The sequence below is a fragment of the Leptodactylus fuscus genome, chromosome 4 (genome assembly GCF_031893055.1).
Source record: "Leptodactylus fuscus isolate aLepFus1 chromosome 4, aLepFus1.hap2, whole genome shotgun sequence".
Lineage (NCBI taxonomy): Eukaryota > Metazoa > Chordata > Amphibia > Anura > Leptodactylidae > Leptodactylus > Leptodactylus fuscus.
In genome coordinates this window covers 121,278,488-121,305,525 of record NC_134268.1, presented here as the reverse complement: position 1 = coordinate 121,305,525, position 27,038 = coordinate 121,278,488, and the positions used below count along the sequence as shown (strand labels likewise).

General features: G+C 43.4%; 1 protein-coding gene across 1 annotated transcript in view; it reads left to right on the top strand.

Annotated features, from left to right (window-relative positions):
* The window catches only part of ELP2 (elongator acetyltransferase complex subunit 2), a 116,299-nt gene that overhangs the window by 11,515 nt on the left and 77,746 nt on the right, over positions 1–27,038 (top strand). The window contains exons 4-9 of the mRNA XM_075271001.1: positions 1,887–2,037; positions 5,419–5,496; positions 10,369–10,433; positions 12,355–12,421; positions 17,714–17,869; positions 20,900–20,995. Of these exons, the coding sequence (XP_075127102.1) occupies positions 1,887–2,037; positions 5,419–5,496; positions 10,369–10,433; positions 12,355–12,421; positions 17,714–17,869; positions 20,900–20,995 (613 nt within the window). The remainder of the gene's footprint in view (positions 1–1,886; positions 2,038–5,418; positions 5,497–10,368; positions 10,434–12,354; positions 12,422–17,713; positions 17,870–20,899; positions 20,996–27,038) is intronic.

The following is a 27,038-nucleotide window of genomic DNA, read 5'->3' as shown; positions in this document are numbered from 1 at the left end:
TAGGGGTCTCTGCCATTATTCATGACTTTTCTACAACCAAATGAGGCCCGAAGACCCACACAGAAACCCTGGAAAGGTGAGTAACACTATTTACTCTGTTTAATGACCTCCCTGGTAGAGATGAGCGAACACTGTTCGGATCAGCCGATCCGAACAGCACGCTCCCATATAAATGAATGGAAGCGCCTGTGACGCTGACTTTGCCGGCAGCCCTTGCAGTTTGCAGGCATGTGTGAGGCTGTGAGTAGAATTGGCCCCTCCCATCTGCATTTCTCCTAGTGGCAGGAATTTTAGAGAGGTTTTTCAGGGGAAAAGCAGCTTCATTTTAATTAAAGTGCATTATGTGTTGGTCCTGAATCACATACTCTATGAAATGAGAATAAGTGGTCTGAAAAGTCATTAACCATTGAACTGCTATTATAGTAGTTAGAATGTGGATTGGATCAGGAAAATGAACTCTGATTAGAACAGATCTTTCATTGTAAATAGAGTGACTTTCACGCACCTTTGTTGCTTGGTTCTTGGTAATCGTAATCCTAATAATTATAGCAGTGCTGTTTTAAAGGGATTCTACCATTAAAAACTTTTTTTTTTCTCGTTGACACGTCGGAATAGCCTTAAGAAAGGCTATTCTTTTTCTACCTTTAGATGTCTTCTTCACCCCGCCGTTCGGTTAAAATTCAGTTTTTCTTCGGTATGTAAATGAGTTCTCTTGCCGTACTGGGGGTAGGGCCTCAGCGCTCAAACAGCACTGGGGGCGTCCCCAATGCTGTGAGAGAACTCTCCAGCGCCGCCTCCATCTTCTTCTGGGCATGTGTCTTCTTCCAGCTCTGGGGTCACACTTCTACGCCTGCGCAGTCGGCTCTGCCATCGGGCCGCAAGCAGAGTCGAATGCACATGCCGGCGGCCATGTTTAATGTAGTTCCTCAACCCTCACTCTTTACCAAAGATATACATCAAATGGATATAAACAGCAAACTAACTCCTCTTCGCTGCATCACAATTATTAGTGTGTGTATGGTTGGTGCATACATTGAGAGATTTTCTTGGTATGTGCACTAAACTTAAAGGTGTTGTCTGGGATAACCGTAAAACCCTACACTAATCTAAACACCTTCCCCCTCCTACTTTTTAAATGACATTATTAATAAAAAAAAAATGCCTACTTGCCCATATGACGACCCCAGGGACATTTTTTGACTATCCAGTGACTGTTTTCCCATTTCCGGAAACAGATCGTCACTACTACTCCCCCTCCCATCCACACCATCATTCTTACCCATCTTCTCCCTGTCTGGGCCTCCTTCCCTGGGGGAGGGCTCCTCCAATGATGTTGGTGCGCGCATGCGCAATAAAGCACTGAAGTCAACAATACATCTCTATTGCGCAAGCTGGGAGCATGCGCAATACAAAAGTAATGAAGGCTACGGACACAGTGCTGCGCGTTCCCGGCAGAAGGAAAAAGACAGGTAAAATATAATAGAGTAGGAAGGGGGTGGGTGGGCTGAATGAGATAGGAAAGGCTAGCAGTGGGTGGAATAGCTAGGGAAACAGGGAGGGAGTGTTAGAGAGGGGGGGGGGGGGAGTGAGCTGGAGATAGTGTGAGAGCGTACAACTACCAGAATGTATTACAGCAGGAAGCTACACACCAGTAAACAAATACAGAAAATGCTAGGCCTTCCCAGAGACACCCAGAAATCACTCAAGACACTGCTAAAGTTATATGGGTGCACTTATTAACCCATTGATAACACTAACAGACCTTTTAAAAAAATAATAATAATAATAAAAAAAAAAATTATATATATTTGCCCAGAAAACCCCTTTAAAGGTCCTTCGTTTTAATGGCAATATTCTCTAATAACCTTACTTTCTCCTTTTTACAGCTTGTCCATAGTGAAGTACTGCTTGGTCACACTGATGCTGTGTGTGCAGTTCATGCTGTGTACATAACCTCGAAGCCTGAGCATGATCTTCTTGTGGCCTCTGCAGCCTCAGATTGCACTGTTAGAATATGGTTAAGGCACAAGTCAGCAAGTAAGTGGTTGTTTTTCTGTTTGTTTTTTTTTCTTTCTGAAAAATACATTTAGATGTACTGTAAGATATTTAAAGGGATTCTACCACTAAACTAACATTTTTTCTAATGGTCTCCGTTCCGTAGAAATAACGGTTTTAACTGGTATACAAATAAGCTCTCCATGGCAATGAGGGCTGGCCCCAGCGCTGAAACGCCGGTGAGCGCGTCCCGACTGCTGCCCGAGAGCTGTTTCCAGTGCCGCCTCCTTCTTGAGGAGCAACTCCGCCTCTTCTGTCGTCTGATGCGGTCCAACTTCCGACGCCTTGTAGTTCAATGCAGGAGCATACAGCGCCACCCAAATATGGCCGCCGGCCGCTCCTGTATTGAACTGCAAGAGCGGCCACCCAAAAATGGCTGGCGGCCATTTTTGGGAGGCTGCTCTTGTAGTTCAATACAGGAGCCTACTGCGTAGGCGTCGGAAGTTGGACTGCATCAGAAGACAGAAGAGGCGGAGTTGCTGCTCAAGAAGGAGGCGGAAACAGCTCTCGGGCAGCAGTGGGGACGCGCTCACCGGCGTTTCAGCGCTGGGGCCAACCCTCATTGCTGCGGAGAGCTTATTTGTATACCGGTTAAAAACGGTATTTCTACGGAACGGCGTGGCGGAGACCACGTCTAAAGGTAGGAGATGAATAGCCTTTCATAAGGCTATTCCGACGTGGTCATTAGAAAAAATGTTAGTTTAGTGGTAGAATCCCTTTAAATGCATTTTATTCTTTGCAAACAAGAAGTGATGCATTAATGCAGTGGTTTAAATTGCTTGCTGTTAAAAGATTGCAGTAAAATTGTAGACAATTAGATATTATTATTAAATATTTTCTAAATATTTCATCTGATGGCTACTGGACATGCTAGAATGTTATGCATAAATAAAAATACTTTAAGTAAAATAATAAAATCAGTAGGAAAATGTACACCATATTAGCAATATGTCACTATTTTATTGAACTTAGGCTAAGTTCACATCTGTGCCAGAGACCCCGCCTCAGAAACTGCTAAAAATCATCAGAGAGAAAAGTCCTACATGGAGGACTTTTCTCTCTGGTGATTTAAAAATAAAAATTGTGGACTTCATTCTAGTCAACTACAGTTTTTAACTGCTGTTTTAGTGGTCCAGCTTTCTCTCGTGCGGGGGTTCTTAACCCAGTGAGGATGTGGACCTAGTCTTATTACCATAGTACTAGCCCTCATGATGTACTGAAAAACAGCATGGTGTGGTACTGTGTTAGCCAGAAAACGTATGTTCTGTATCACAGCAGAAGACTAACTTTAAAGAGCATGTCTCTTCCACTAGCTCAGGAGTTACGCAACTTAAGAATCTCCAGAAACAGTGGAACTAGTTGTGCTATGCTGTTTCCACAGCCCCAATTTACTACTATGGGAGTTATGGAATTGGTGAAGAACAGTGAACTTGACTGTTTCCATGATTCGTAGCCACTGAGTTACAACCAAGAGTTACTAGTGACTTGGATGGTGTTACCTTTTTTGAGATTGTTTTAGGTCCCTTCTTTAGGATCCCATCTATCAGTCATCTATGGCCTATCCTGGAGATATTCCATGAAACTATAAAGGAGCCTTAACTGGGTATTTCCATCAGACGTGAATAATTATATGAAAAATTTTATATAACTGAGCAAAAGTGGCAAGTAGTCAATTAGTGTAAAACCGTACAACAGTCAGCCGACAAGTGACTGATCAAGGCCGAAAAGTTTTTCCTTGATCACTTCTTTTATGCTTTCATAAGAATAGCATAGCATAGCATTGCAAGGTAAAGCATTTGAAATGAGCGAGAACATATGTGATATACATGAATACAATGGTTCATCATTCAAACTTTGACTTGCTGCACGATTACGTCAGTTATCCACACATCTAAAGCTGGCCTAAAGGATACCATTCCATCTGTAACCATAGTTTTATTCCTCTGGCTTATCTTAATGATGGATTCCACCATGTAAATGTCTTGGTATAACCTTAAATTGGTTGCAATTTTTCTCTTCTCCAACTGAGCAAGTTTAGATAGTAAATCCCATGCCAATTGCAAGTCTAAACTAGGTCATACACGTGAGATTTATTTGTAGATCATTGTCCAGTTCGGATTATATTCGTAGCATGTGTTAAATTTTTCTATGTGACCACCGCAACTGAATGTGCAAAAGGCCTACAAAATAAATATGTATGGCCAGCTTGATAACCCAATCTAGCAGCCTCATAGTGATCAGTGGTGGTGCAAGTTAAGATCATAAGATCCACAATCTGGATAGTATTTGAAAATGAACAGTAATATAGACTGTATAATGTCACCACATTTCAGCCATTTAAATTCGCCTTTAGTAGGCTGGCTCTTCCTGTTCTGTAGAGTTACCGTAACTTTTCAGTACTTCAAAGTATCATTACAGGCAGGCTTACAATGAAAGAAAACTGCAAAGATATAATGATAGGGAAATTATATTGTGATTGCGTTGTACAAGCTCAGTTATGATAGAACTGTTTAGAAACCTGAGTTCAGGGGGCTTTCACAGTAAGGGCTAGTTCACAATGAGTTTTTTGGCAATGGATTTTGACGTGGAATCCGCCTCAAAATCCACTGCCAAAAACGACTTACATTGACTTCAATGGGAGCTGCTCGCTTCTAGCTAGTAGTGGGACAAAAGAAGCGATATGCCCCTTCTTCCCACAGATTGCGCGGCTGACTCGTCCGCGGCGAGACACTCTCTCTCCCGATTAGGCACATTCATTTGGGCTTAATCCGGAACGGAATGCTGCGACGGGATGCTGGTGCACTGCATCGGCATTCCGTTGTGGCTAGCCGCGCGGTATGTTGACACGCGAAATTCAATTTCTGCTGTGTGAACATTCCCTTAAGTTAGGCAATCCATTATTTTTTTATGTAGATTGTGAGCCCCACATAGAGCTCACAATGTACATTTTTTTTTTCCTAACAGCATGTCTTTTTGGAATATGGGATGGAAATCCAGGCAAACACAGGGAGAACATGCAAACTCCTTGCAGATGGTTTTTTGCCCTTGGCGGGATTTGAACACATGTTCAATTCATCCCTAGCATTGATGGGACGAGATCAGTGCCATATTCATTTTCTAGGCTGTTTCTCAGCTGTAATAAATTGCTCTGCGATGGATCTTGAGTAATATTCATTGCATTTATCTGCTTAGTTGAAATTGAGAAGCAGAAAAGGTCAAATGTGCACAATAGGTGAAGCACTTGGGGCCATGTCATTAAAAGTTAGCCTGTTAATACAGTTCCCAAGCCTTTGGCAGTAATATTCTCTTTGGCATCTGTAGATGGGTGCACTAGCCTAATGGATTTTTTTTTTTTTTTTTAAGCTGAATGTCTTCAAACTTTGTCATTTGGAAATGGATTTGTTCTGGATGTCTGCTTATCAGTATTACCTGGCAGTGGAGGTGAGTAGGGTTCACCAGCTCTTTATCATTGCTAATATTATCAAACAGTAAGATGTCTCTAAAGTGACATTTTAGAGCTTTTAACTTGACAGCTAAATAATGAAATTTACTTTCTTCTGCCATTTACTTTTTTAGTATCTCAGAAGTCCGAAGTTTTATTTGATTATTTACCTACAATCTAGAACAGGGGTAGGCAACCTTTTTTGTTCAGCGTGCCAATTTAAATGAAAAAATCAAAGATGAAGTACTTGTAGTGTCGGCAATAATTGTAAGGCTGAGGATCCCTGTAGTAAAGTCATATCGCACAAACTATAACCTAGAGGTGCTGTCATACTGCGCTCCCAGCCACATGTGTTTACCGCTATTTGCCTGGAGTTTTCCATTAGAAGCAATGTAAGTACATGTGTAACCCACAATTAGTAGTAAATGTATGTGACTGGAAGCAGAGTGAGGTAACCTGTAGAGCAGTGACACACTATGTACCTGAATGCTTCCTCCATTCCCCGGCCGCCAATACTTTCACATTTCTGTAAACGCGGATTAATTTCAGCCATTTTTAATTCTTGGTGGTGCGGTAACAGCAAAACCACAGCCAGGAATTAATGAATGTCACACTTCCACCAAAGTGACAGCATTGGTACCCGGAAACGGGATTTGGCTATAGCCGCACCTGGGCACACAATGTGTCACCACCTGAGGCCCCACGTTGCAGAAACAAAGCTGCTTTTTTTTTTTTTTTTTTTTTTTTGCAGAGTTTTGCTGCCTATTTTTTCAGCCAAAGCCAAGAATGGGAAATAGAAAGTAAGTTTCTTATACCTCTATTTTCTGCTCAATCCACTCCTGGCTTTGGCTAAAAAAAAAAACTGCAACAAAATCTGCAGCAAAAAAAAGCTGTGTTTCCGCAATATGGGGCCTCATCCTAAGGTTGAATATGCTACACATGCCAACCTTGACACACGTTCCAGGGGTTGCCGAACCCTGATCTAGATGATTGTGTGGATAACTTTAAATCGACCTTTCAGTTCATGGTAAAATATTTACAATTAATACATGGTGACTTTCTGCTCTCAATCCTTCTAGTACAATTGTTCCTATTCTCAACTTGGGAAGTGTCCTAGACTACTTTACTGCATTGTGGGCGTATAGGAGAGAGGAAAAAAAGTGCTCATAGGTTAACGTTTGAGATGAATGCTTATCAGTTACCCACAAAATCCTTGTGTATGGGTACTCGCCTATTGTAAGATCAAATAAGGTGCAATGCCCTTCACATCGAATGGTGTGAAAATAGATGCAGTAATGGAAGAAACCTTCCAGGAAGACTCTGGCACAAATTCCTTTACATTTTCATTACCCAATTACACCTTTGTATTAAGATATTCCTTTTTTGGGTGTAAATAAATCCAGATTTTTATTAGTAGTAAATGACACGCTTTGGGGTTAAAGGGGCTCTATCATTGGGAAAAGTCATTAACTAATCACATCCTTGCATAGGCTTTAGAAATGCTATTCCACACCTACCTTTAGTATGTAGATTGCCTCAGTGGTTTCTGAATGTCTGTTTTTATTCATATGCTAATGAGTAGAGATGAGCGAGTACTATTTGAAACTCCCGTTTTGAATAGCACGCACCATTCATTCCTATGCATGCGTGCTATTTGAAACGGCCGTTTCGAATAGTTCTCGCTCATCTCTACTAATGAGCTTCCAGCCAGCATAGGAAGTTCCCAGCAGCACTCGTTTCTGCTATTATCTCCTATGTGTGTGTACAAACATGAAGCTGAGTCATCATCATCATCAGCAGCAGCAGCAGCCGCTGCATGGGAAACAATAGCAAAGAGGATGCATTGTGCACCAGTCTAATTAGCATATGAATAAAAACTGACTTATTCAAAAACCACTGAGGCAATCTACATACTAAAGGTAGGCGTGGAATAGACTTTCTAAAGGCTATACAAGGATGTGATTAGTTAAAAATGACTTTTCCCAATGATAGGCCCCTTTAAATAAACAAAATGTATATATGTTTATTTGAGAAAGTGGTTGAAAGTGACCCTTCCCCACTATTATTTTCTCTTCACTTCATACAGCCCCTACACCATACAGCAGGGGTGCTCACACTTTTTCAGTATGCGAGCTACTTATAAAATGACAAGTCAAAAGATCTACTACCCACTTCTTGTGGGCGGGGCCTGTGCCGCAGCATTGTCAGATCGACATCGAAATACTCCAACAGGTAGCAGCCTATTATAAAACAAACAAACATAAAGTTCTCATACTGACCGACCTCGATGCCTGCGTGATGACGCTGCCTACGCTGAAACGTAGACGTCTGAACCAGCGCAAGGAGAGCGGCAGCTCTCCTGCGCTGGTTCAAACAAAATAAAATGTAAAATATAAAAAATGTTAAGCGATTGACCCATACTTCCTTTAGCGATCGATGTATTGGGGACCACTGCCATACAGGATGACAAAATGAATAGAATGCAGCGGAGACCCAGTGCTAATGCCCACAATCAGAGTTCACTTGTCATTGCATTGTCATTGTCATTGCATTATCGCTTAAGGCTAGTCTATGACCAGCTTCAATAGCTATGTAACGAATCTCCCATAGACTGCAATATAGTTCTATTGCAGTATATGGCACTTGCAATCAAATGATTGCAGGTTCAAGCCCCCTAGGGAAGGCTAGTAAAAAAAAAAAAAAGTGCCAAACCGCCATTTTTGTCGCTATTTTGCTTCTGATTTTATTAAAATCAACTCTGTGGAAACAGATATTCATCTTTTTTTTTTTTTTTTTTTTTTTTTTTTTTTAAAGCTACAGTATAAAACTGATGAGAATGATTTGATGATCAAAACGTGATGTAAACAACTCCTTTAGAATGCATATCGCAACCATATAGCAGAGTTCTTCAGTGGATGTTTAACAGATGGGCACCTGTTTCCATAGAGTCAGTGTAAAAAAGAAAATGGGTTCATCACAGCACATTAATTGATACAGAAAGTATATTAAAATTATATGGCCTTTCGTTATACAAACAAAATTTCCACTCCTGAAACTCTAAGCATTTTTCTCTGTACTACAGTAAACTGCTCTTTGGTTACGTGGCTATCCCTGCTGGGGCTGGAATTCCCTTTTGGCAGCTACCATTGATCTGCCACACAAGATTGGGTGCTACAAGCAGACGCAGTGCGGGCTGTGAGTGTGTACCGCAAACCAAATCCTGGCCAAATTGATCAAATCATTTAAAACATAGATTGCATATCACTAATCAAATGTGGATTTTTCAATGATTTCATGAAAGAAATCCAATGCTAAAATCTTTTTGTATTAGAAACTAATGCCAGCAATGTACCATGCTATGGGAATGTAAACCGTGAAATAAACTTTGCTGCTTGTCGAGTCTAACTTTATGCCATGCAGCGTCTCGTCCAGGATACGTGAGCAAAGTGGTATGACATATAGACCTACCTTTACTAACAGTTAGTATAAACTTAAGCAGTCTGAAAATATGCCAGATTTATCACAGTGCCTCATGCTAGATGATAAACTTGGTGCATCCTTAGACTTGTCTAGTCTAAATTTATGCACCTATTAGTAGTCTTCGTTATGCTTTGTCTCATGTTGTCCCCCACCCATTTACCCGATAATCTCTGCCCTTTGTCAGACAAGGTGCAGAATGTGAACAGTTAAGGAATTTGTTTGAAGGCATGTACAATATATGTGCAGGTTTTTTTTTTTTGTTTTTTGTTTTTTTAATGTAGATTGTGAGCCCCACATAGAGCTCACAATGTACATTTTTCCCTATCAGTATGTCTTTTTGGAATATGGGATGGAAATCCATGCAAACACGGGGAGAACATACAAACTCCTTGCATATGGTTTTATGCCCTTGGCGGGATTTGAACTCCAGGACTCCAGCGCTGCAAGGCTGCAGTGCTAACCACTGAGCCACCGTGTAGCCCCCTAATATATGTGCAGGTTTTATGGCACATTTTCAATAGTAAATTTTACCCAAGTGACTTCAGGTAAGAATTTACATTAAATAAGTGATACACAGTGGAGTATTTGTTTCTTATTTTGCATATACAAGGAGAATAAACCTCTCTGGTTCTTGTTATTAAAAACCTAACCTAAGCCTACTATGATTGCAGTTATCCTCTGGTGTTTTGTCAGTGGGTGTCGAAGTTTAAGTCTTCAAACCAATTTTAAGAATCTCGTTTTGCACAACGCTACAATGTAATTTATATGGGTCATTAACACAGCAAATACTGCAGTATTGTCTTATATCTTAAAGAGGACCTTTCATCAGATTGGGCACAGGCAGTTCCATACACTGCTGGAAAGCAGACAGTGCGCTGAATTCAGCACACTATCGGCTTTCCCGATCTGTGCCTCGGGTAAAGCACTATTGGTCCTGGTACTGTACCTCTTTGCAGTCAGAAGAGCCTTTCTGACAGTCAGCCAGGAACGTCCTTCTCCACAGCAGCACCTATCGCACTGCACAATGTGAGCGGGGAGGAACGCCCCCTCCCCTCCTGATAATACTCGTCTATGGACGAGCACTGTGAACAGAGGGAGAGGGCGTTCCTCCCCGCTCACACACTACAGCGCGATAGGTGCTGCTGTGGAGAAGGACGTTCCTGACAGACTGTCAGAAATGCCCTTCTGACTGTAAAGCGCTATGGTACCGGGACCGATAGCGCTTTACCCGGGGCACAGATCGGGAAAGCCAACAGTGCGCTGAATTCAGCGCAGCGTCGACTTTCCAGCAGTATATGGAACTGCCTGTGACCTGGACCATGAAAGGTCCTCTTTAACTATCTGCTTGTTATGCACTAATGTTCATTTTTCACATTTCTCTGTATCCTTAGTTCCTATTTTAGCCTGTGGAGGAGATGATAGCCGTGTTCATTTGTATGTAATGCAGGACAGACAGGTAACTATTCCTTCCACAGTTGATATTGATGTAGTTGTAGAAATTTGCTTTATTTTTCACCTTCTTTGATATATGGCCCAGCTGTAGCTGTAACTATATTAGTTCTCCCCAGACAATCACCATCTGTGACTTTTCCAGCTGAATTTGGGTACACGTTTTCTTTCTATGAAAAACAGAAAAGCTCATTGCTTCTCTGCCTTTTTGGCTAAGATCAAGTATATTTTCTGTTCTCATCAGTGGTAAGTAATTACCTCTGCCAGCGGTTGTTTTCATGCTTGTGTATAGGATTGAGGGATACCATTGTCCTTTTGAGACCCTTCCGAGGTCTAGGGAGAGGAGTTGTGTGGCTACTATGTTCTCTCTTCCCCAGCCCACTTCTGATTCTGTGGAACAAACTAGAGTAACTAGACTTGGACAAGCAACTTTATTTTCATGAAGTTATTACACAACTCCAGTTTGCCGAAGTAGTTCTAATTTAGAGGACTGCTTACCAAGATGTTAGAAAGGCAGTAGCTTTTCTTAAAATAATAATAAAAAAAAAATTATAATAATTGTGCTAATAGTTTGTGTGTTTTATGGAAATGATCTAATTATCTGGTTAGCAAAATCCCATTATGCACCTGGACCCTTTTCTCAACTCCCAGCAGCATACAGAGTTAGAGCTGTGAGATGTCATGGCTCTCACTAAGAACATTGCTGATAAATCTTCTAGTGTCACACTTTGTCAGAGCTGTAAGATCAAGGCATTGACACTGTATGTCACTGGGGGTTAGCTAGCAATGCTGTTTTTAGTCAGGGCCACAAGATCTTACAATTCTGAATCTGTGTGCTGCCAGAGGCGTGATGGAATTCTCCTCATCCATATGTTTGGACCTGACTCCTGTGGAGTGCTGCAGAGTTCACAAGGCAAAAATTTTCTTTTTTTTTTTTTTTTAATTACCTAATGTCCATTTCAAGATATCAGGGACGAGTAGACCCTTTTGTATTATAAATTGTCAAGCCCTTTTTGGCTGGATCCTTTTTCCTACTTGTCTCTGGTTGGTCCCCTTTTTTTAAATTTATTGTACTTGTTTAGATACTTCTATGTGTGTAAACCCCTTCACTAATTTACAGCACCATATAAATAATAATTGTGTACTTGCCACTTCTAGAAAATTGGCAAACTTTTCACAATAAGAATTAGAATTTAAATGGACATCGGGTGCGTTCTTTTACTATCCGTGCGTGTCCTTAACTGTCTGTTCCCAAAGATGTCCGACTTTTCAAGCGGACAGCAAAAACCTACATGTCTGGTTTTGCTGTCCGCTTGAAAAGTTGGACATCTTTGGAAACGGACAGTTAAGGACACCCACAGACAGTAAAAGAACGCACCCGTTGTCCATTTAAATCAATGCAAAATGTCATGGACACAGCTAGTGTCCGTTGCTAATGTCCGCACAAGATTTTGCACAGACATTAGCAGCGGACACTAGCCGTCAGACACCGACGGTAGTGTGAACACCCCCTTGTTTAGAGTCGGAGCAAACCAGAAATACAAAGAAGACCCCTATGCAAACATGGACAGATGTTGTCCTTGACTGGATTCGAACCCAGCACTTCAAGGCAGAAGTGCTAACCACTGAGCCACCATACTATCCTCTATTAGGTGTTTCATATTTTAGAAAGTAATAGCATAACCATACACTGCAAAGAGATTGGCTGAGAGTGTTGCTGTTAAGGCAAACACTTGAAAGCTGAGGCCCCGTAGAAAATCCACTTTTTTTTCCTGCAGTTGATTTAGTTGAATTGAGAAGTATAACTGATTCCTTCATATTTCTCATTCATTGTAGCCAGTATAAACCCTATTAAATGCATATTTTTACTTTTTATAATACAGTATGTACAGCAAACACATGATAAATCTTATCTACTTTAATTTTAGTTTCAGAAAACGCATGTCCTCCATGGACATGAGGATTGGGTGAGAGGTGTAAAATTCGCCACTAACGGTATGTACTACTTTTGCTTGTGGAAACAATATTTTCTGGTTGTTCCTTATGCAGAATATGGTACTGAAACAGTTATTCTGATTTGTAGGTAACAGGAATCAAGTCTGACTTAAAGGGTTGTAAAGGATAAACTGTTTTTGGCAAAGAAGCCAGAGTCTGCTTCTTCTGACGGAAGTCCTCTCCTCCACTGAGGCCAATCGGCAGCGTAAGGAAAAGAACCAGAATGTCACTTTGTCTTTTCCCAACGCCACTGATTGGCGGCAAGGACTTCCGCTTGACCAGACTGTGGTGGACAGGTGAAAAGCACCCAACCTTCCCGGCCTCCTTGCCAAAAACTGTTTATCCTGGGCAACCCCTTTTAAGGTTTAGTCTGCTGTAATATGGGTACTTGTTTTGTACTGTATTAAGGATGCAATGTGCCAAGTGAATAATTAGGATGATTAGCCCAGTGAAGATTTGTTCTGTTGACCTTTATGGATCTTGTGTGCAAATTTGCCATTAAAAACTTATAGTAACTCCAATTTTGATGACCTGCCAAAGGTTGGCGTTTTGAGTCTGTAATAATATCTCAAAACGCACCTGAAGGCCCCAGATTGCGGAAACACTGCTTTTTTTTTTTTTTTTTTTTTCTTTCAGATTTTGCTTTGGTTTTGTACCAAACCCAGTAGCGGCTATAGACGAAATAGGAAATATGTAGGAAGCTCTGATACCTATCCCTTCTGCTCAATCCACTCCTGGATTTGGTTCAAAAAGCCTCAGTAAAATCTGCAACAAAAAGGCAGCTTTCTACAATACGGGGACTTAACCTATTATGGTTTTCTGTAAGTAGCTAACTAGCAGAAAAAACTGAGTGTGGGCTTTTATTGATGTTTGCACAGGAGAATCTGTGGTGGTCTTCTGGCTCCTCACTTCTATATTGGCTAAGTGTTGGGGTGGGGGAAGGATCAGGTTTGGTATCCCTTTAAAGGGATCCTATCATTCAAACGCCTTTTTTTCCTAGTAACTTGTCGGAATAGCCTTAAAGGGGTCGTCCCATCTCAAGGATCCTATCTATACTGCTAGCTTATGTGGATTTAAGACTTTCCTAAATACATTGCTTCAGCAAACCTACTTTGTTTGGCCGCTATCTGAGATTACTCACTTCATTTTATTACACTGTGTTTCCATACCCACGGACCTGGGGATGATCTTATATCTGGGATTCTCATCATCTATTAAATCCAGTTCTACTACATCAGCTTCATATTGTGCATTTTCCAGTGATACTGTGCTAATTTATTTACAACCATCCGTCATTACTGACTGCAAACATGTACTGCTATGAAGAGAGCTAGCAGAGCTGGCTTTGTGTGTGAGATAGCAAGTGAAACCCCGCCTACCAATTTACTGAGAAAACCAGGAAGTGAACAGAGCATACAGACTGCAAGTTGGTGAACAGGCGAGTTGGGAGTACCCCTTTAAGAAAGGCTATTCTTTTCCTACCTTTCGTCTTCTCCATGCCGCCGTTCGCTTGAAATCCCGGTTTCGTCGGTATGCAAATGAGTTCTCTCACAACACTGGGACGGGCCCCAGTGCTCAAACAGTACTGGGGGAGTACCCAATGCTGCGAGAGAACTCTCCAGCGCCGCCTCCATCTTCGTCAGCAACGGTCTTTCCACGCGTCTTCTTCTGGCGTGCGTGGGGGAGGGGTGTGGGTCAAAATTCAACGCATGCGCAAGTCGGCTCTGCCAGCAGACCTCGGGCAAAGCTGACTTCACATGCGGGCGAACTTTTTGATTGTGGCCGCTTACGTGAGCATGCGCAGTACGCTCCTGTAGTTCTATGGCCGCCCGTATGTTAACTTCGCTCTGCCCGAGGCCCGCTGGCAGAGCTGACTTGTGCATGCGTTGAATTTTGACCCCCTTCCCCGTGCACGCCAGAAGAAGACGTGCGAAGAGGCCATTGCTGATGAAGATGGAAGGGGCGCTGGAGAGATAGATCGCAGCATTGGGGATGCCCCCAGTGCTGCAAGAGAACTCATTTGCATACCGACAAAAAACGGGATTTTAAGCGAACAGCAGCACGGAGAAGACAACAAAAGGTAGGAGAAGAATAGCCTTACTTAAGGCTATTCTGACGTGTTACTGAGGAAAAAAGGCGATTGAATGATAGGATTCCTTTAATTCTGCTTGTAACTATAACATTGCTTAGGTAAGGTCTTTCTCCATTGAAGTAAACTTACACATTGGTTATGGTAAGCTCCATGTGTTTGCTGTGCTCTTTGAGGTTGTGGTGATACTCTGCTGGGATTTGTAAATGGGGTAAAATAATGTGAAACATTTTCTTACATTTTGGTGACTTTGTAATCTGTTATATTTGTCACATTCTGGAGCGATAAATGCTATCTAGTTTATTAATTAATTTAATGAATTTATTTTTAGCATCTCTTATTCAGGCTATGCTTTGCTCTCCATAGCCCTTACTATACAAACTGATGATAGTGTATGTTCTGTAGCCTTTCAAGTCTTTCATCCTGACCTTATACTAATGCATAAAATTGCTTGTTGACTCATCACTTTGTATGTTTGTGAATCTTTCCTTGGTTGTCTATCCTGTTTTTTTAACAGTTTACTGCTCTATTTGGAGGTCCTTTTCGCTCTGTACCAGCAAATTTCTGCAGTTTCTTGCACTGAGCAGCAAAAACTTATTTAGAAAAAAAAAAAATCTAATGCATCGAGTTAATACAACATCATCCCTCATAGGGAGTGCCAAGTCTGCATGTGCTCAAGTGACAGTTGCTAATATTGACTTACTGAAATGTACTTTCCTGAGGCGCTGTTCTGGGACAGTTGCTTTTCAGGACTGGTGTAACTTGTCTATACATCATTTGGCTACTTGTTTTGTTGATGGTCCAATTAAACTGATGGAAAAGGTTCAGTACAAAGTGCAAGAGCATGCAGTAAAGTACTTGTACTGTTTCTGATAATGTTCTGGTGTACTACACCAACCAAGGTTTCCAATTTCTTTTCTTGCATTTTAGGCGGAATGCTTTTTCTTTAAACTATTTCATTCTTGGATATAACGTGTATATTATTTAGAAAATTACTCACATCTTTTGTATTCCATATGCATTGTTTATGCATATGTGTAAATACATGTTTATTTTTCTGTTTGTCTCTCATATTATGAGGCTGAACTGTCTGCACTAGAGCTGAGCGAACGCTATTCGAAACAGCCGTTTCGAATAGCACGCTCTCATAGAAATGAATGGAAGCGGCCGGCACGCAGACTTTGCCGGTAGCCGGCCGCTTAACTCCCTGCGTGCCGGCCGCTTCCATTCATTTCTATGGGAGCATGCTATTCGAAACAGCTGCTTCGAATAGTGTTCACTCATCTCTAGTCTGCACATGCAGCAAAGGTGGTGAGTTAACTGCAATTCCCTTAAAATGTGGTTCTACCATTAGATTTTGGCCATTTGAAATAATCATATGCCTGAATAGCCTTTAAAACAAAATATTCAGGTGCTGCTAATCGTTTTTTTCAAGACCCCATGGTTGTTGTGATATACCGGTAAAACGGATATGCTAATGAGCCCCTCCGTGCATCCCCCCCCCCAGCGCCATACCTTGCTCATGCCCACCTCTGTTGCTTGTGCTCTAAGTCGTCCTCCTCCTCCCTACGAGTAATCTCAGGCATGCGCAGTAGCAATACACCCTATAGTACACCGTAAGCTCTGCTATATCAGCGTTCCTATGGCATTGTCATAGGTTTAAATGGGAAGTTGTGGATTTGTCTTCTCTGATCCTCCCACAACACTAACAGCTCAGCTACTTCATGTTCTGCTGTGTTCTCCAGCTTGGTGAAACTTCTGCTGTGCCCCCCTCTCCTCTTGGTTTCTCGGTCTCAGCGTCTGTATTCTCGGCGATTTTAGGCATGCGCAGTGTCAATTGGTGTAGGTATACAGAATTAAGCCCCCTCCTCAATTATAGCGGTGGTGGGGGAAGGCGCAGCAGAAGTTTCCCCAGACTGGAGATCACAGCAGAACATGAAGTAGCTGAGCTGCTAGTTTTGTGGGAGGAGCGGAGAAGACAAACCTGCAACTTCCCATTTAAACCTATGACACTGCCATAGGAACTCTGACATAGCAGAGCTCTCTGTGTACTATAGGGTGTATTGCTACTGCGCATGCTCAAGATTACTCGCAGGGAGGAGGAGGAGGACAACTTAGAGCACAAGCAGCAGAGGTGGGCGTGAGCAAGGTATGACACTGGGGGGTGCACGGAGGGCCTCATAAGGATATCCGTTTCACCTGTATATCATAAAAACGGGAGGGGGGGGCATCTTGGAAAAATGATTAGCAGCATCGGCATAAGATTATCTCAAATGGACAAAATCTAATGATAGAGCCCCTTTTAAAAAGTTTTTTTTTCCCCCCCAAGATCAACATTATCCACAGAATAGGTAATAACTTTCTGAATATTTGGGGTTGAACACTGGGACCCTCTGCAACCAAATAATGGTGATGGATGATGTGTGTTGTCCATTCTAAGTATATGGGACTGACAGAGATAAATGAGTCTTTTAACAGTATCATAAACTTGGAATGGAGTGGCAGTGCATATTCTTGACCACTGCTCCACATTGTCCATTTAAATGTTCATGTGACTGGTGCAGTCTGCAGTGATACATTGGGTGTGATAAGTGTTGATCTTGGGACAACCCTTTTAGGCCGGGGCCCCACGGACCGGAAACGCCGCGATTTGCCCGCAGTGGAGACGCTGCGGGAAAAATCGCGGCATTGTACAGTGCAGGCAAAGTGGATGGGGTTCATGTGAATCCCATCCCCACTTTGCGGAAAAGATCACAGAGCGGACATGCATGTCAATTATATCTACGGAAACGCCGGCGGCTTTCCCTTAGATATAATGTTAAGAGAAAGTCCGCAGAGGAAAACTCTGTGAACTTTATCTTAAAAGCGCTGCAGAAGGAACCGCAATGCGTTCACGCAGCGGTTCTTCCCGCAGCGCTTTAGTGCTGCAGATACGGCCCATGGGGCCTTAGCCTTAAGCAGGAATCGCAGCCAAATTAAAAAAAAAAAGTAATAAGTAAGCCTTTCTGTTTATAGCTTTACATTTTGGACCCTTTGGTTTACATTTTGGAGCTTTGGTTTCTAAAACTCTGTGGACAAACCACATTTGCATTAAAACTGCCTGTATGATGGAGGAAGGTGAATTCAGGTACTTTAATGTGAAAACCTGGGCAGTTGGGAGTGTGAATAAGTGTGTACTTTGATATCTTCTGTTTTCTATACAGAGCACGATATGTATTTGGCAAGCTGTGCCCAGGATTCTCTTATCCGCATATGGAAAATATTTCCCAAATCTGCAATTGAAAATCTGAAAACTGATAATGAAGATACAGAAAACTACATTAAGCTGAAGGAGAACATGCTTACAGTTAAAGAGCAGGGTAAGTAACTTTTACAATGAGACTTGGATTCACGTGTTGTGGACTACATACATACATACAAACATACATATGTTAGTGTGTGTGTGTATTTTTATAGATACACACATGGACAAAATTGTTGGTACCCCTCGTTTAATGAAAAAAAAAACAGAACACAATGGTCACAGAAATAACTTCAGTCTGACAAAAGTTATATCTAAATACAAATTCTATGAAAATGAACAAATGAAAGTCAGACATTGCTTTTCAACCATGCTTCAACAGAATTTAAAAAAAAAATAAAACTCATGAAACAGGCCTGGACAGAAATTGATGGTTAGTTGCACAACCTTTTGAGGCAATCTCTGCAATCAAACTATTCCTGTTACTCTCAACAGGTATTCTGACGCACTCCTCATGAGCAAACTGCTCCACTTGTCTCTGGTTTGAAGGGTGCTTTTTCCAGCCGGCATGTTTCAGCTCCTTTTAAAGATGCTCAATAGGATTTAGGTCAGGGCTCATAGAAGGTCACTTCAGAATAGTCCAATGTTTTCCTCTTAGCCATTCTTGGGTGTTTTTAGCTGTGTGTTTTGGGTCATTATCCGGTTGCAAGACCAGTGACCTGCGACTGAGACCAATCTTTCTGACACTGGGCAGCACATTTCTCTCTAGAATCCCTTGATAGTCTTGAGATTTAATTGTACCCTGCACAGATTCAAGACCCCCTGTGCCAGATGCAGCGAAGCAGCCCCAGAACATAACAGAGCCTCCTCCATGTTTCACAGTAGGGACAGTGTTCTTTTCCAGATATGCTTCATTTTTCCATCTGTGAACATAGAGCTGATGTGCCTTGCCACAAAGTTACATTTTTGTCTCATCTGTCCATAGGACATTCTTCCAGAAGCTTTGTGGCTTGTCAACAATTTTTATTTACTATTATTTTTGTCATGTTATTTCTGTGACCATTGTGGGTTTTTCGTTCATTAAACGAGGGGTACCAACAATTTTGTCCACGTGTGTATATACACACACACTGTCTCACACCTCTATAAGTATGTGTGTGTATATTAAATTGACTTTAGATGGCTGTTTTATATACGACTCTAGGTTAGTGTTTTGTGGTCAGCAGCTTACTCCTAGAAAATTATGTGACAATGGAGGAGACTTGTGTTTGCTGTACAAAAGATGATTTGAATTCCATTTTGCCATTGTACGTTATAACAAATACATATTAAATTCCCTTGTAGGCAGCCTCTCCTCTCAGCACAATCACCTTCATTGTCAAGGGAAGATTGTAATCCGGGAGAAGAATAGTTTGGTCTTTTGAAGTAGTCATTGTTATTCGGCAGAGCTCAGAAGTGATATGTTACATTCCAGCTCATGGGGGAAATATTTCACATGTCGTTTTATTGATTAGAAGTCATTTGGCTCTGCTGTTCTCCCGCGTATGCATCCAGCCAACGCTAATCATTTCAGAGCGGAACAAAAAGCTTTGTCTTTATTGTTTGTGTTTGTTATTAAAGGGGCTCTATCAGCAAAATTTTGCTGTATGAGCCCCACATATTCGTGAATAGCCTTTAAAAAGGCTATTCAGGCACCGCGAATCTTATTTTAAACCCCCTGCCAGTTTTAAAATAAAACTATAAAAACATATATGTAAATCCATACCTTTGCATGCACGCTGGCCGGCCGTGCACGATCCAACATCATCTTCGGTCCTGCATTCCTCCTCTTTCTTCTTCCAGCGACGTTCTCCTGTCCTGGCTCTTCTTCACCTTCAACTTCTTTTCTTCCGGAGTGAAGAAGTTCACGAGCGTACTGCGCATGCTCACGTAGTTCTAAGGGATACTTACAACTACAACAAAAATGGCGCGTGCGCAGTAGCGCTTCGGAGGGAGAGCTACTGCACACGCATGGGATTTGAACACAACTCGCCGGAAGAACAGAAGATGAAGGTGGAGAAGAGCCAGGACAGGAGGACGTCGCTGGAAGAAGAAAGAAGAGGAAGGCGGGACCGAAGACGACATCGGATCGTGCACGACCGCCCAGCGAGCATGCTGAGGTATGATTTACATATATGTTTTTATAGTTTTATTTGAAAACGGGTGGGGGGTTTAAAATAAGATTAACGGTGCCTGAATATCCTTTTCCTATCCTGAAGGTGTAAAGGAGTACAAAGGTTAAAGAGGGTCTACTAGGAGGCAGGTAGGAATCGGAACTTTATTTCTTCAAGCTGTTTTATTGCTGTAGACCAGGAACAGTACCTCCCCAGTACTCTTCGATGGACAAGCACTATCAGGAGGGGAGGGGGGCATTCCTCTCCGCTCTCACAGTACAGCGCTATAGGCGCTACTGTGAGGAAGGGCGTTCCTTACTGACTGTCAGAAACACCTTTCTGACGGTGAAGAGCTATGGTACCGGCACCGATAGCTCTTCACCCGGGACACAGAAATGACAGCCGATAGTCCGCTGAATTCAGCGCGTTGTCTGCTTTCTAGCGGTATATAAAACCGCATGTGTCTCAAGTGGTGAGAGGTCCTCTTTAGAATAAAAATGCATACTGAAAGGTTCTGTTTTATAGGTTTCTGCCTTAGCATTCCCATACTTTTTTATTTCATAGTAGTGAAATCCCTTGCTATAAGATGAAGGAACAAGGTGCTTGGAAGACTAGAGAATCCTACCATTTATGCCATTTTTGTTAGAATCTGGGACCTACACATCCAAAGCTGACTATTTAGGTGGAATACTACTTTAAAATAATGATCACATTAAGTCTGGAAGCGATGAATTTTCAGTGACAGACTGTTCACAGGAAATTCAAGACTGATTAGAGTATGCAATTTATAGCATTCAGTAGTTTGTAAATGTAGGCCTCAGACTACAGTGTGTTGTAAATAATTTTATAGTTTAAGGGACCTGGAATTAGTTCTGAAATTTTAAAATGTGTAGATCAGCCTTGTACAGATATAGCATATTGTGACATTGAAGTATCAGAGATGTGTTCTATATTTCACAGTTCTACTAACTGAAATTGTTTGTTTTTCTTTATAGGGGAAGAGTTTACTTATGCACTTACCTTAGAATCTGTCCTAGCTGGTCATGAGAACTCGGTGTATGCTGTCCACTGGCAGCCATCTTTCATGAAAGGTAAACCTGTAGCACACTTTAGCCTCTATTCGGACAATAGACTACAGTGAAATGCAGCCTGCAGTCAAAGCAAGTTTTCAGTGCTCCAGATCGCCCAGCAATCTGTATAATGCTCGCCCCTGTGGTGCCACCACACAGTATGTTTTCCCTGAGTGACCCCCCCCCCACACCACCACACAGTATGTTTTCCCTCAGCCCCGCCTCCATAGCATAATGCTCTACACAATATGTGAGCCTATCATGTAGTATAATCCTGTCCTCATAGCATAATACTCCCCAGTGCCCTCTCACATTGTGCAATGCTTTCCTCCTGTGGTTCACACACAGTATAATGCTTTACCCTTAAGATAAGATATTCCTTTAATAGTCCCACAATGGGGAAATTTCAGTGATACAGTTTCATAGATGGTACAGTAGTATATAACAAGAGAGAAACACATACAAGCTCATGGCAGATAGAGAAATACTAGGAATCAGAGCAACTAAAAAAGAAAGAGACAAAGACACACTGCAGGATCATTTAGTTCTCTGTGCGGATTGATGTTAATAATACAGCCGTATGTGGTTATAGGGCACAAGGAGGGGTCACAGCATGTAGATATAACAAGCAGAAATTTTGCAGAGGTGGGGACATATGCAGCTATCATGATAACATGTGGCAGTTCCTTTGGTAAGTAGTGAGATCTCCTGCTCACAGCTGATAGTTCGGTATCTTACATCAGCACTATTGTCCATTAACCACAAAAAAAATGCCCCAAATGTCCTTCATCACAAGCCCTCCTCCTCCTTTCTTCTTACCACGGTGTTCTACTGCCCCCAAAGAAGTCAGAAACCATCCAGGTATACATGGTGCTGCTCTCTTGCTATGCTTCCATAACTCCTGGGGTAGGTGGGTGATGGTAGGTTCCCAGGCTGTAGCAGAGTCCCACGTGTCCACAGTAATAGAAAGAAATACCAGTCAGCTGTAGGCATCTTCACACATCAGCAATAGACTCCAAAAATCATCTCCTTGAAGGAAGAAGTCCACACTTCCATGTAGGTTTCTCCTCCTTGCCGCATGGTGTCCTAAGCTCCTTGGGGGATGGTAACAGGCACATGTGTGCACACAGGAAACCAGCTGAACCAGGTCTTGTCATTGTCCATGCTTTACCCTTAAGGCCCCCACATACAGTGTAATGTTCTCCCACAGTGTCACCATCCCCACAGTATAGTACTGTCTGCAAGTGATCCTCAGACACAGTTTATTGGGCGGTGGTGCACTAGGGAGAGCATTATAATGTTCATCCTACTGGCCCTTCACACATTGTAATGCTTTACACAGTGCCCCCCTCCAAACACATAGTATAATGCTCTCCTTGATGGTTTTCCCCACACAATATAATGCTGTCACTTGTGCGTGTGTGCGCGTGCGTGTGTGTGTGCATATAATGCTCTCCGCCGGTGGCCAACCCACAGAGTGTATTTCTCTCATCAATGGCTCCACATAGCATTTGTATCATATAAATACATTTTCTCCATTTCACTGGGGGACACAGCACCATGGGTATAGATCTAGCCACTAGGAGGCTGACGCTAGGAGTATCAAATGATGTCTGCTCCGCCTCTGGGCTACACCCTTTCACAGACCATATACTAGTCAGCTTTAACCTAGTGTCTGTAGGAGGCACACAACCCCTGAATCAGGTCTTTCTGTCTTGCATCGTTTTTATTTTTTCTTTCAGGTGCAGGGGGGTCTTCAGCATGTATGCTATGCTAGTCATAACCTTCCCCTGTGGGCACAGTGCTCTGCAAAAGAGCGCTTCGCCAGTCACCCAGTCCCCAATCGCTGCCTCTGTGGCCAAAATGCCAGTGACCCCACTCCCATGTGCAAGGTTCACCAAGGGGCTGACCCTGCTGTGGCTGAAGACGCCATATAGGTGAGTATGAGAATCTCCCAAAACGTTTTCTTTGGTAGTCTGGTAGGTTATTCCTTTGGTCCCATTCACCTTATCATCCCTTGAAGAGCCAGCCCTCCCCTGGCACCCTCCAGAGCCAAGGTAAGTTTTATTCATGCGATGGCTGTAACAAAAAGTTATCATGTGGACAGCCTGAGCCTATCTGCTCTCTCTGCCTTCCTCCTAAGCCAGTTCAGGAACCTTCTGGCCCTCTACAACGCATCCCTCCATGAATTGAGCTGTCTCCCTTACGCGGGCCATAGGCGACCTTGCCAGACTTAACCAGTTTGTGATGGAAACTTTGCCACTCAGATTGCTGCTCAGTCAGTGGATTCTGGGTCCCTCCCTGGGCACCCTCATCTTTCCATCTCCAGGAACTGTCTGTGCAAAAGGACCAGGAAAGTTTCTGACAGGTCATGGTCTTTCTCTCCTCTTCCTCTGGGCATTCCCTGTAATGGGCCTCAGCTCACTGCTCCACTCTGAAAGGTAGATCCCTGTCTCCCCCTGCTTAATTTGTTTCTCTTGGGGACGCCTCTGTCTCCAACTCGGAGCACCATTCAGGCACTTCTATAGCTGCTACTATGCGGGATGTCATCTTTGTGGTCAGAGATTCCGAGATCTCAGAGGAACCTGAATCCTGCTTCTTAAGAGGACATCTCCTTCCTCCACAGTTGCTGCCCTCCTCTGGTCTTCCTCAACCATGGGCATTTGACCGTATCTTAAAGGAACATTGGCTTCACCCAGACTGTTCCCTGTCTTCCCTTCCCAGACCAGTGTGTCTCTAAATGGATGGTGCCTCATGCGGCAGACTGCAATTGCTAGGCTCTCCAAGGCAACTATTCTGCCTTTAGCGGACTCCTCTTCTCTCAGTGATCCTTTGGACAATAGGGTTCACTCTCTTGCCAAGGCAGCCTTGGTTGCAGCTAGCTCCTCCCTGTGGCCTTTCTTTGCTACTTCTTGGGTCAGCAAGGCCTGCATTTCCCGGGCCAAACAGCTCCAGACGTATCTATCCAATGAAGCTCCCAGAAGCAGCTCACTGTTGTGCCAAGACAACCACTAATGCAGTGGTAATCCACCACACGGTTAAGAGGCGTTTGTGGAACACTGAATCTGCCTCCAAGAAGGCGGTTGTGGCCCTTCCCTTCTCTCAGGGCTGGCTTTTTGGCATGAGCCTAGAGAAGCTGATCTCTAAAGCCACATGGAGGAAAAAGCTCACTCCTCCCACAGAGGCATCCTAATCGACAACCTATCTCCTCCAGCTGCTCTGTGTTTTCAACTTTCGTGGCTCCACCTTTCGTTCCAGAAGACAGCTATCCTTTTTACTTGCGCTCCAAGAAGCCATCTTTTAAGCTAAGATCTGCATGGCAGTTCTGCAACCAAGTCCTCAAAGTCTTCCTCTTCCATGCGCTTCTCTGCATGAAGGTCTTCCCCCTCAGGTGAGGGGACAACTGTTTTCCCTCCGGTATATCTGACTTGCCAGTGTTGATGACACCTGGGTCCTCAACCAATTACTACATTGAATTCTCCTCTCTTCCAAGCGGAAGATTTTTTTCTTTCTGTCCACTTTGCCTTCTTCCCCCTACTTAAGCGGTCACTTTTCTTCATGCTATCTCCACTCTCCAGTGGCAGAGAGTCATCGTGTCCGTTCCCACTTCAGAGCATTTCCAGGGTTTTCAATAAATCTTGTTTATCATTCTCAATAAGGACGGCTCGCTTTGCCCCATCCTGGCCTCTGCAGGGGCTCATCAGGTTCATCCCTGTGTCTGCATGTTTCACATGGAGTCCTTGCAGTACGTGGTAGCATCTCTGGAGCCTGGGGAATTCCTGTCGTCCATCAACATTCGCGATGCCTACCTCCTCATTCCTATCGCACTGTGCCATCAGCGTTTGTTTCATGGTGGGTTCAGCCTCTTCGGCTGGCACATCACTGAGGAAAAGTCCTATCTCGTGCTTTCTCAGAGCATGGAATTTCTGCGCATGATCCTCGACATACCATGGCAAGATTCTCATCCCGGAGTCCAAGTTCTTGGCTCTTCAGTCTGTTGTGTCCCGGTTTCGGAGGAACTCTCTGTGCTCTGTGGTTCTGCATACGGTTCCTGGGCATGATGGTCTCGACCTTCGAGGCCATCCATTTTGCTCAGTCCCACTTGCATGTTCATTAATCGGCGATTCGGGTCTGCTGGGACAAGTCTCCGTCCAGTTTTGTCCATCTGATTCTCTTGCCTCCTTGGGTTTGCAGAGACTTTCTTTGGTGGCTCTCCTCCCTGGAAATTTCTCAGGGGAAGTCTTTTCTTCCTTCTCCATTGCCATGTGGTCTCCATCGATGCCAGCCTTTTCAGGCTGGAGAGCAGTCATCAGTGCCTTGACCATCCAAAGGTCAGTGCTACAAAGCCAACATTTCCCTCCAGATCAACCTACTGAAACTGAGGGCCACCTTTTTTGCCCTGTCTTATTGGACCTCTCTCCTCCAACAGCGTCCGATCAGAGTCCAGACTGACAACTCTACCTTAGTCGCCTACTTGAATTCTTATAGGGGCACCAGGAGCCTTGCAGCCATGCCAGAAGCCTCCCACTCTCCTTTGGGCAGAGTGTAATGTCCCATCCCTGTTGGCAGTTCACACTCCAAGACGTGGACAATTGGGCAGCAGGCTACCTAAACTGAGAAAAGCTCGATCCGGGTGAATGGTTGCTTCACCAGCAGAATTCTTCTCCAGTTGTGCTCCCGGTGGGGTATGCCCAGGTGTCGTACCTGTTCCCTCCTCTTCTCACTCAGGTTCTCAAGAAACTCAAGACTGAGGGGGTTACAGCCATGCTGGTGGCTCATGGACCGCTGTTCCACCTCACCTTGCCTCATCAGTATTTAACAGCGGGGCTGTTGAAGTTGAGGTCCTGCGGTGTTGTGGGTTTTTCAGAACCTGTTATCCACACCATGCTCAAGGCCCGAAAACCCCATTCTGCAAGGATCTATCATAATACATGGGGGGCTGACGTGCGGTGGTGTTTGAGTAATGATTTCCATCCACTCTCCCCCCCCCCCCCCCCCTTTCTGTTTCTAGTCTATTTCTATTCAAATTCTATTTCTTTTCTCCAGTCCGGTTTGGACCAAGGTCTCCTCTTTTCTCAAGGGGCAGGTTTCTGCCCTGTCCATTCTTTTTCAGAAGACCCTGACATTAGTGTCTCAGGTAAAGATTTCCTGCAGGGAATGGCACGCTGTGCTCCTCCTGTGGAACCATGGGACTTTAATCTCATCCTTGACACATTTCAGGCTTTCCCTTATTTTTGAGCTTTCGCACAAGGTCTTTTTTCATCTTTTGTCCTGGAAAGTTGCCTTCCTGGTGGCCGTTACTTCCATCCGCGTGGTCTCCAAACTTGCTGCCCTGTCCCAGAAGCCTTTCTTTCTTGTTTTCCACAGGGACAAGATTGTACTTTGTCCTCCAGTCTTTCCTGTCTAAAGCGGTTTAAACTTTCCTTACTGTATTTCTGCCCTAAGCACAGATGTGAGCACTCTCTTCACTGCCTGGTTGTGGTCTGAGTGATCCAGGTCTATTTGTCCCTCACTGACCGCTTTCGCCATTTGGACACATTGTTATCCTTGAGGGCTTTCTTAAAGGTTAAAGGCCTGGCTGCTTCCAAGGCTTTCGTCTCTAGGTGGATTTGGTCTATCTGGAGGCCTGTTGGTTTAAGGATCATCCGCTTCCTCTCTGTGTGACCACGAGAGCGGTTGGAGCTTCCTGGGCTGTTCAGCATTAGATTTCCGCTGTTTAGGTCTGCAAGGTTGCCACCTCTGTCTACACTTTTATCAAGTTCTACTAGATCCATTCTGTGGCCTCTGCCAATGCCAGTTTGGGTCGTAAGGTTCTGCAAGCAGCTGTGCACTAGGATGCTCACATAGCTGTGTAATTCCCACCCCCGGGACTGCTTTAGGACATTTCATAATGGTGTGTCCACCAATGAAATAATCAAGAAAAATGGATTTTTGTACTCACTGTAAAATCCTTTTCTCGTTGTATTCGTTGAGGTACACAGATCCAACCCTTGTTTCTTGTTGTTAATGCATCGGGCTGTTTTTTTTTTTTTGTTTTTTTTTAAGTTCAGGACATGAAGGTGAT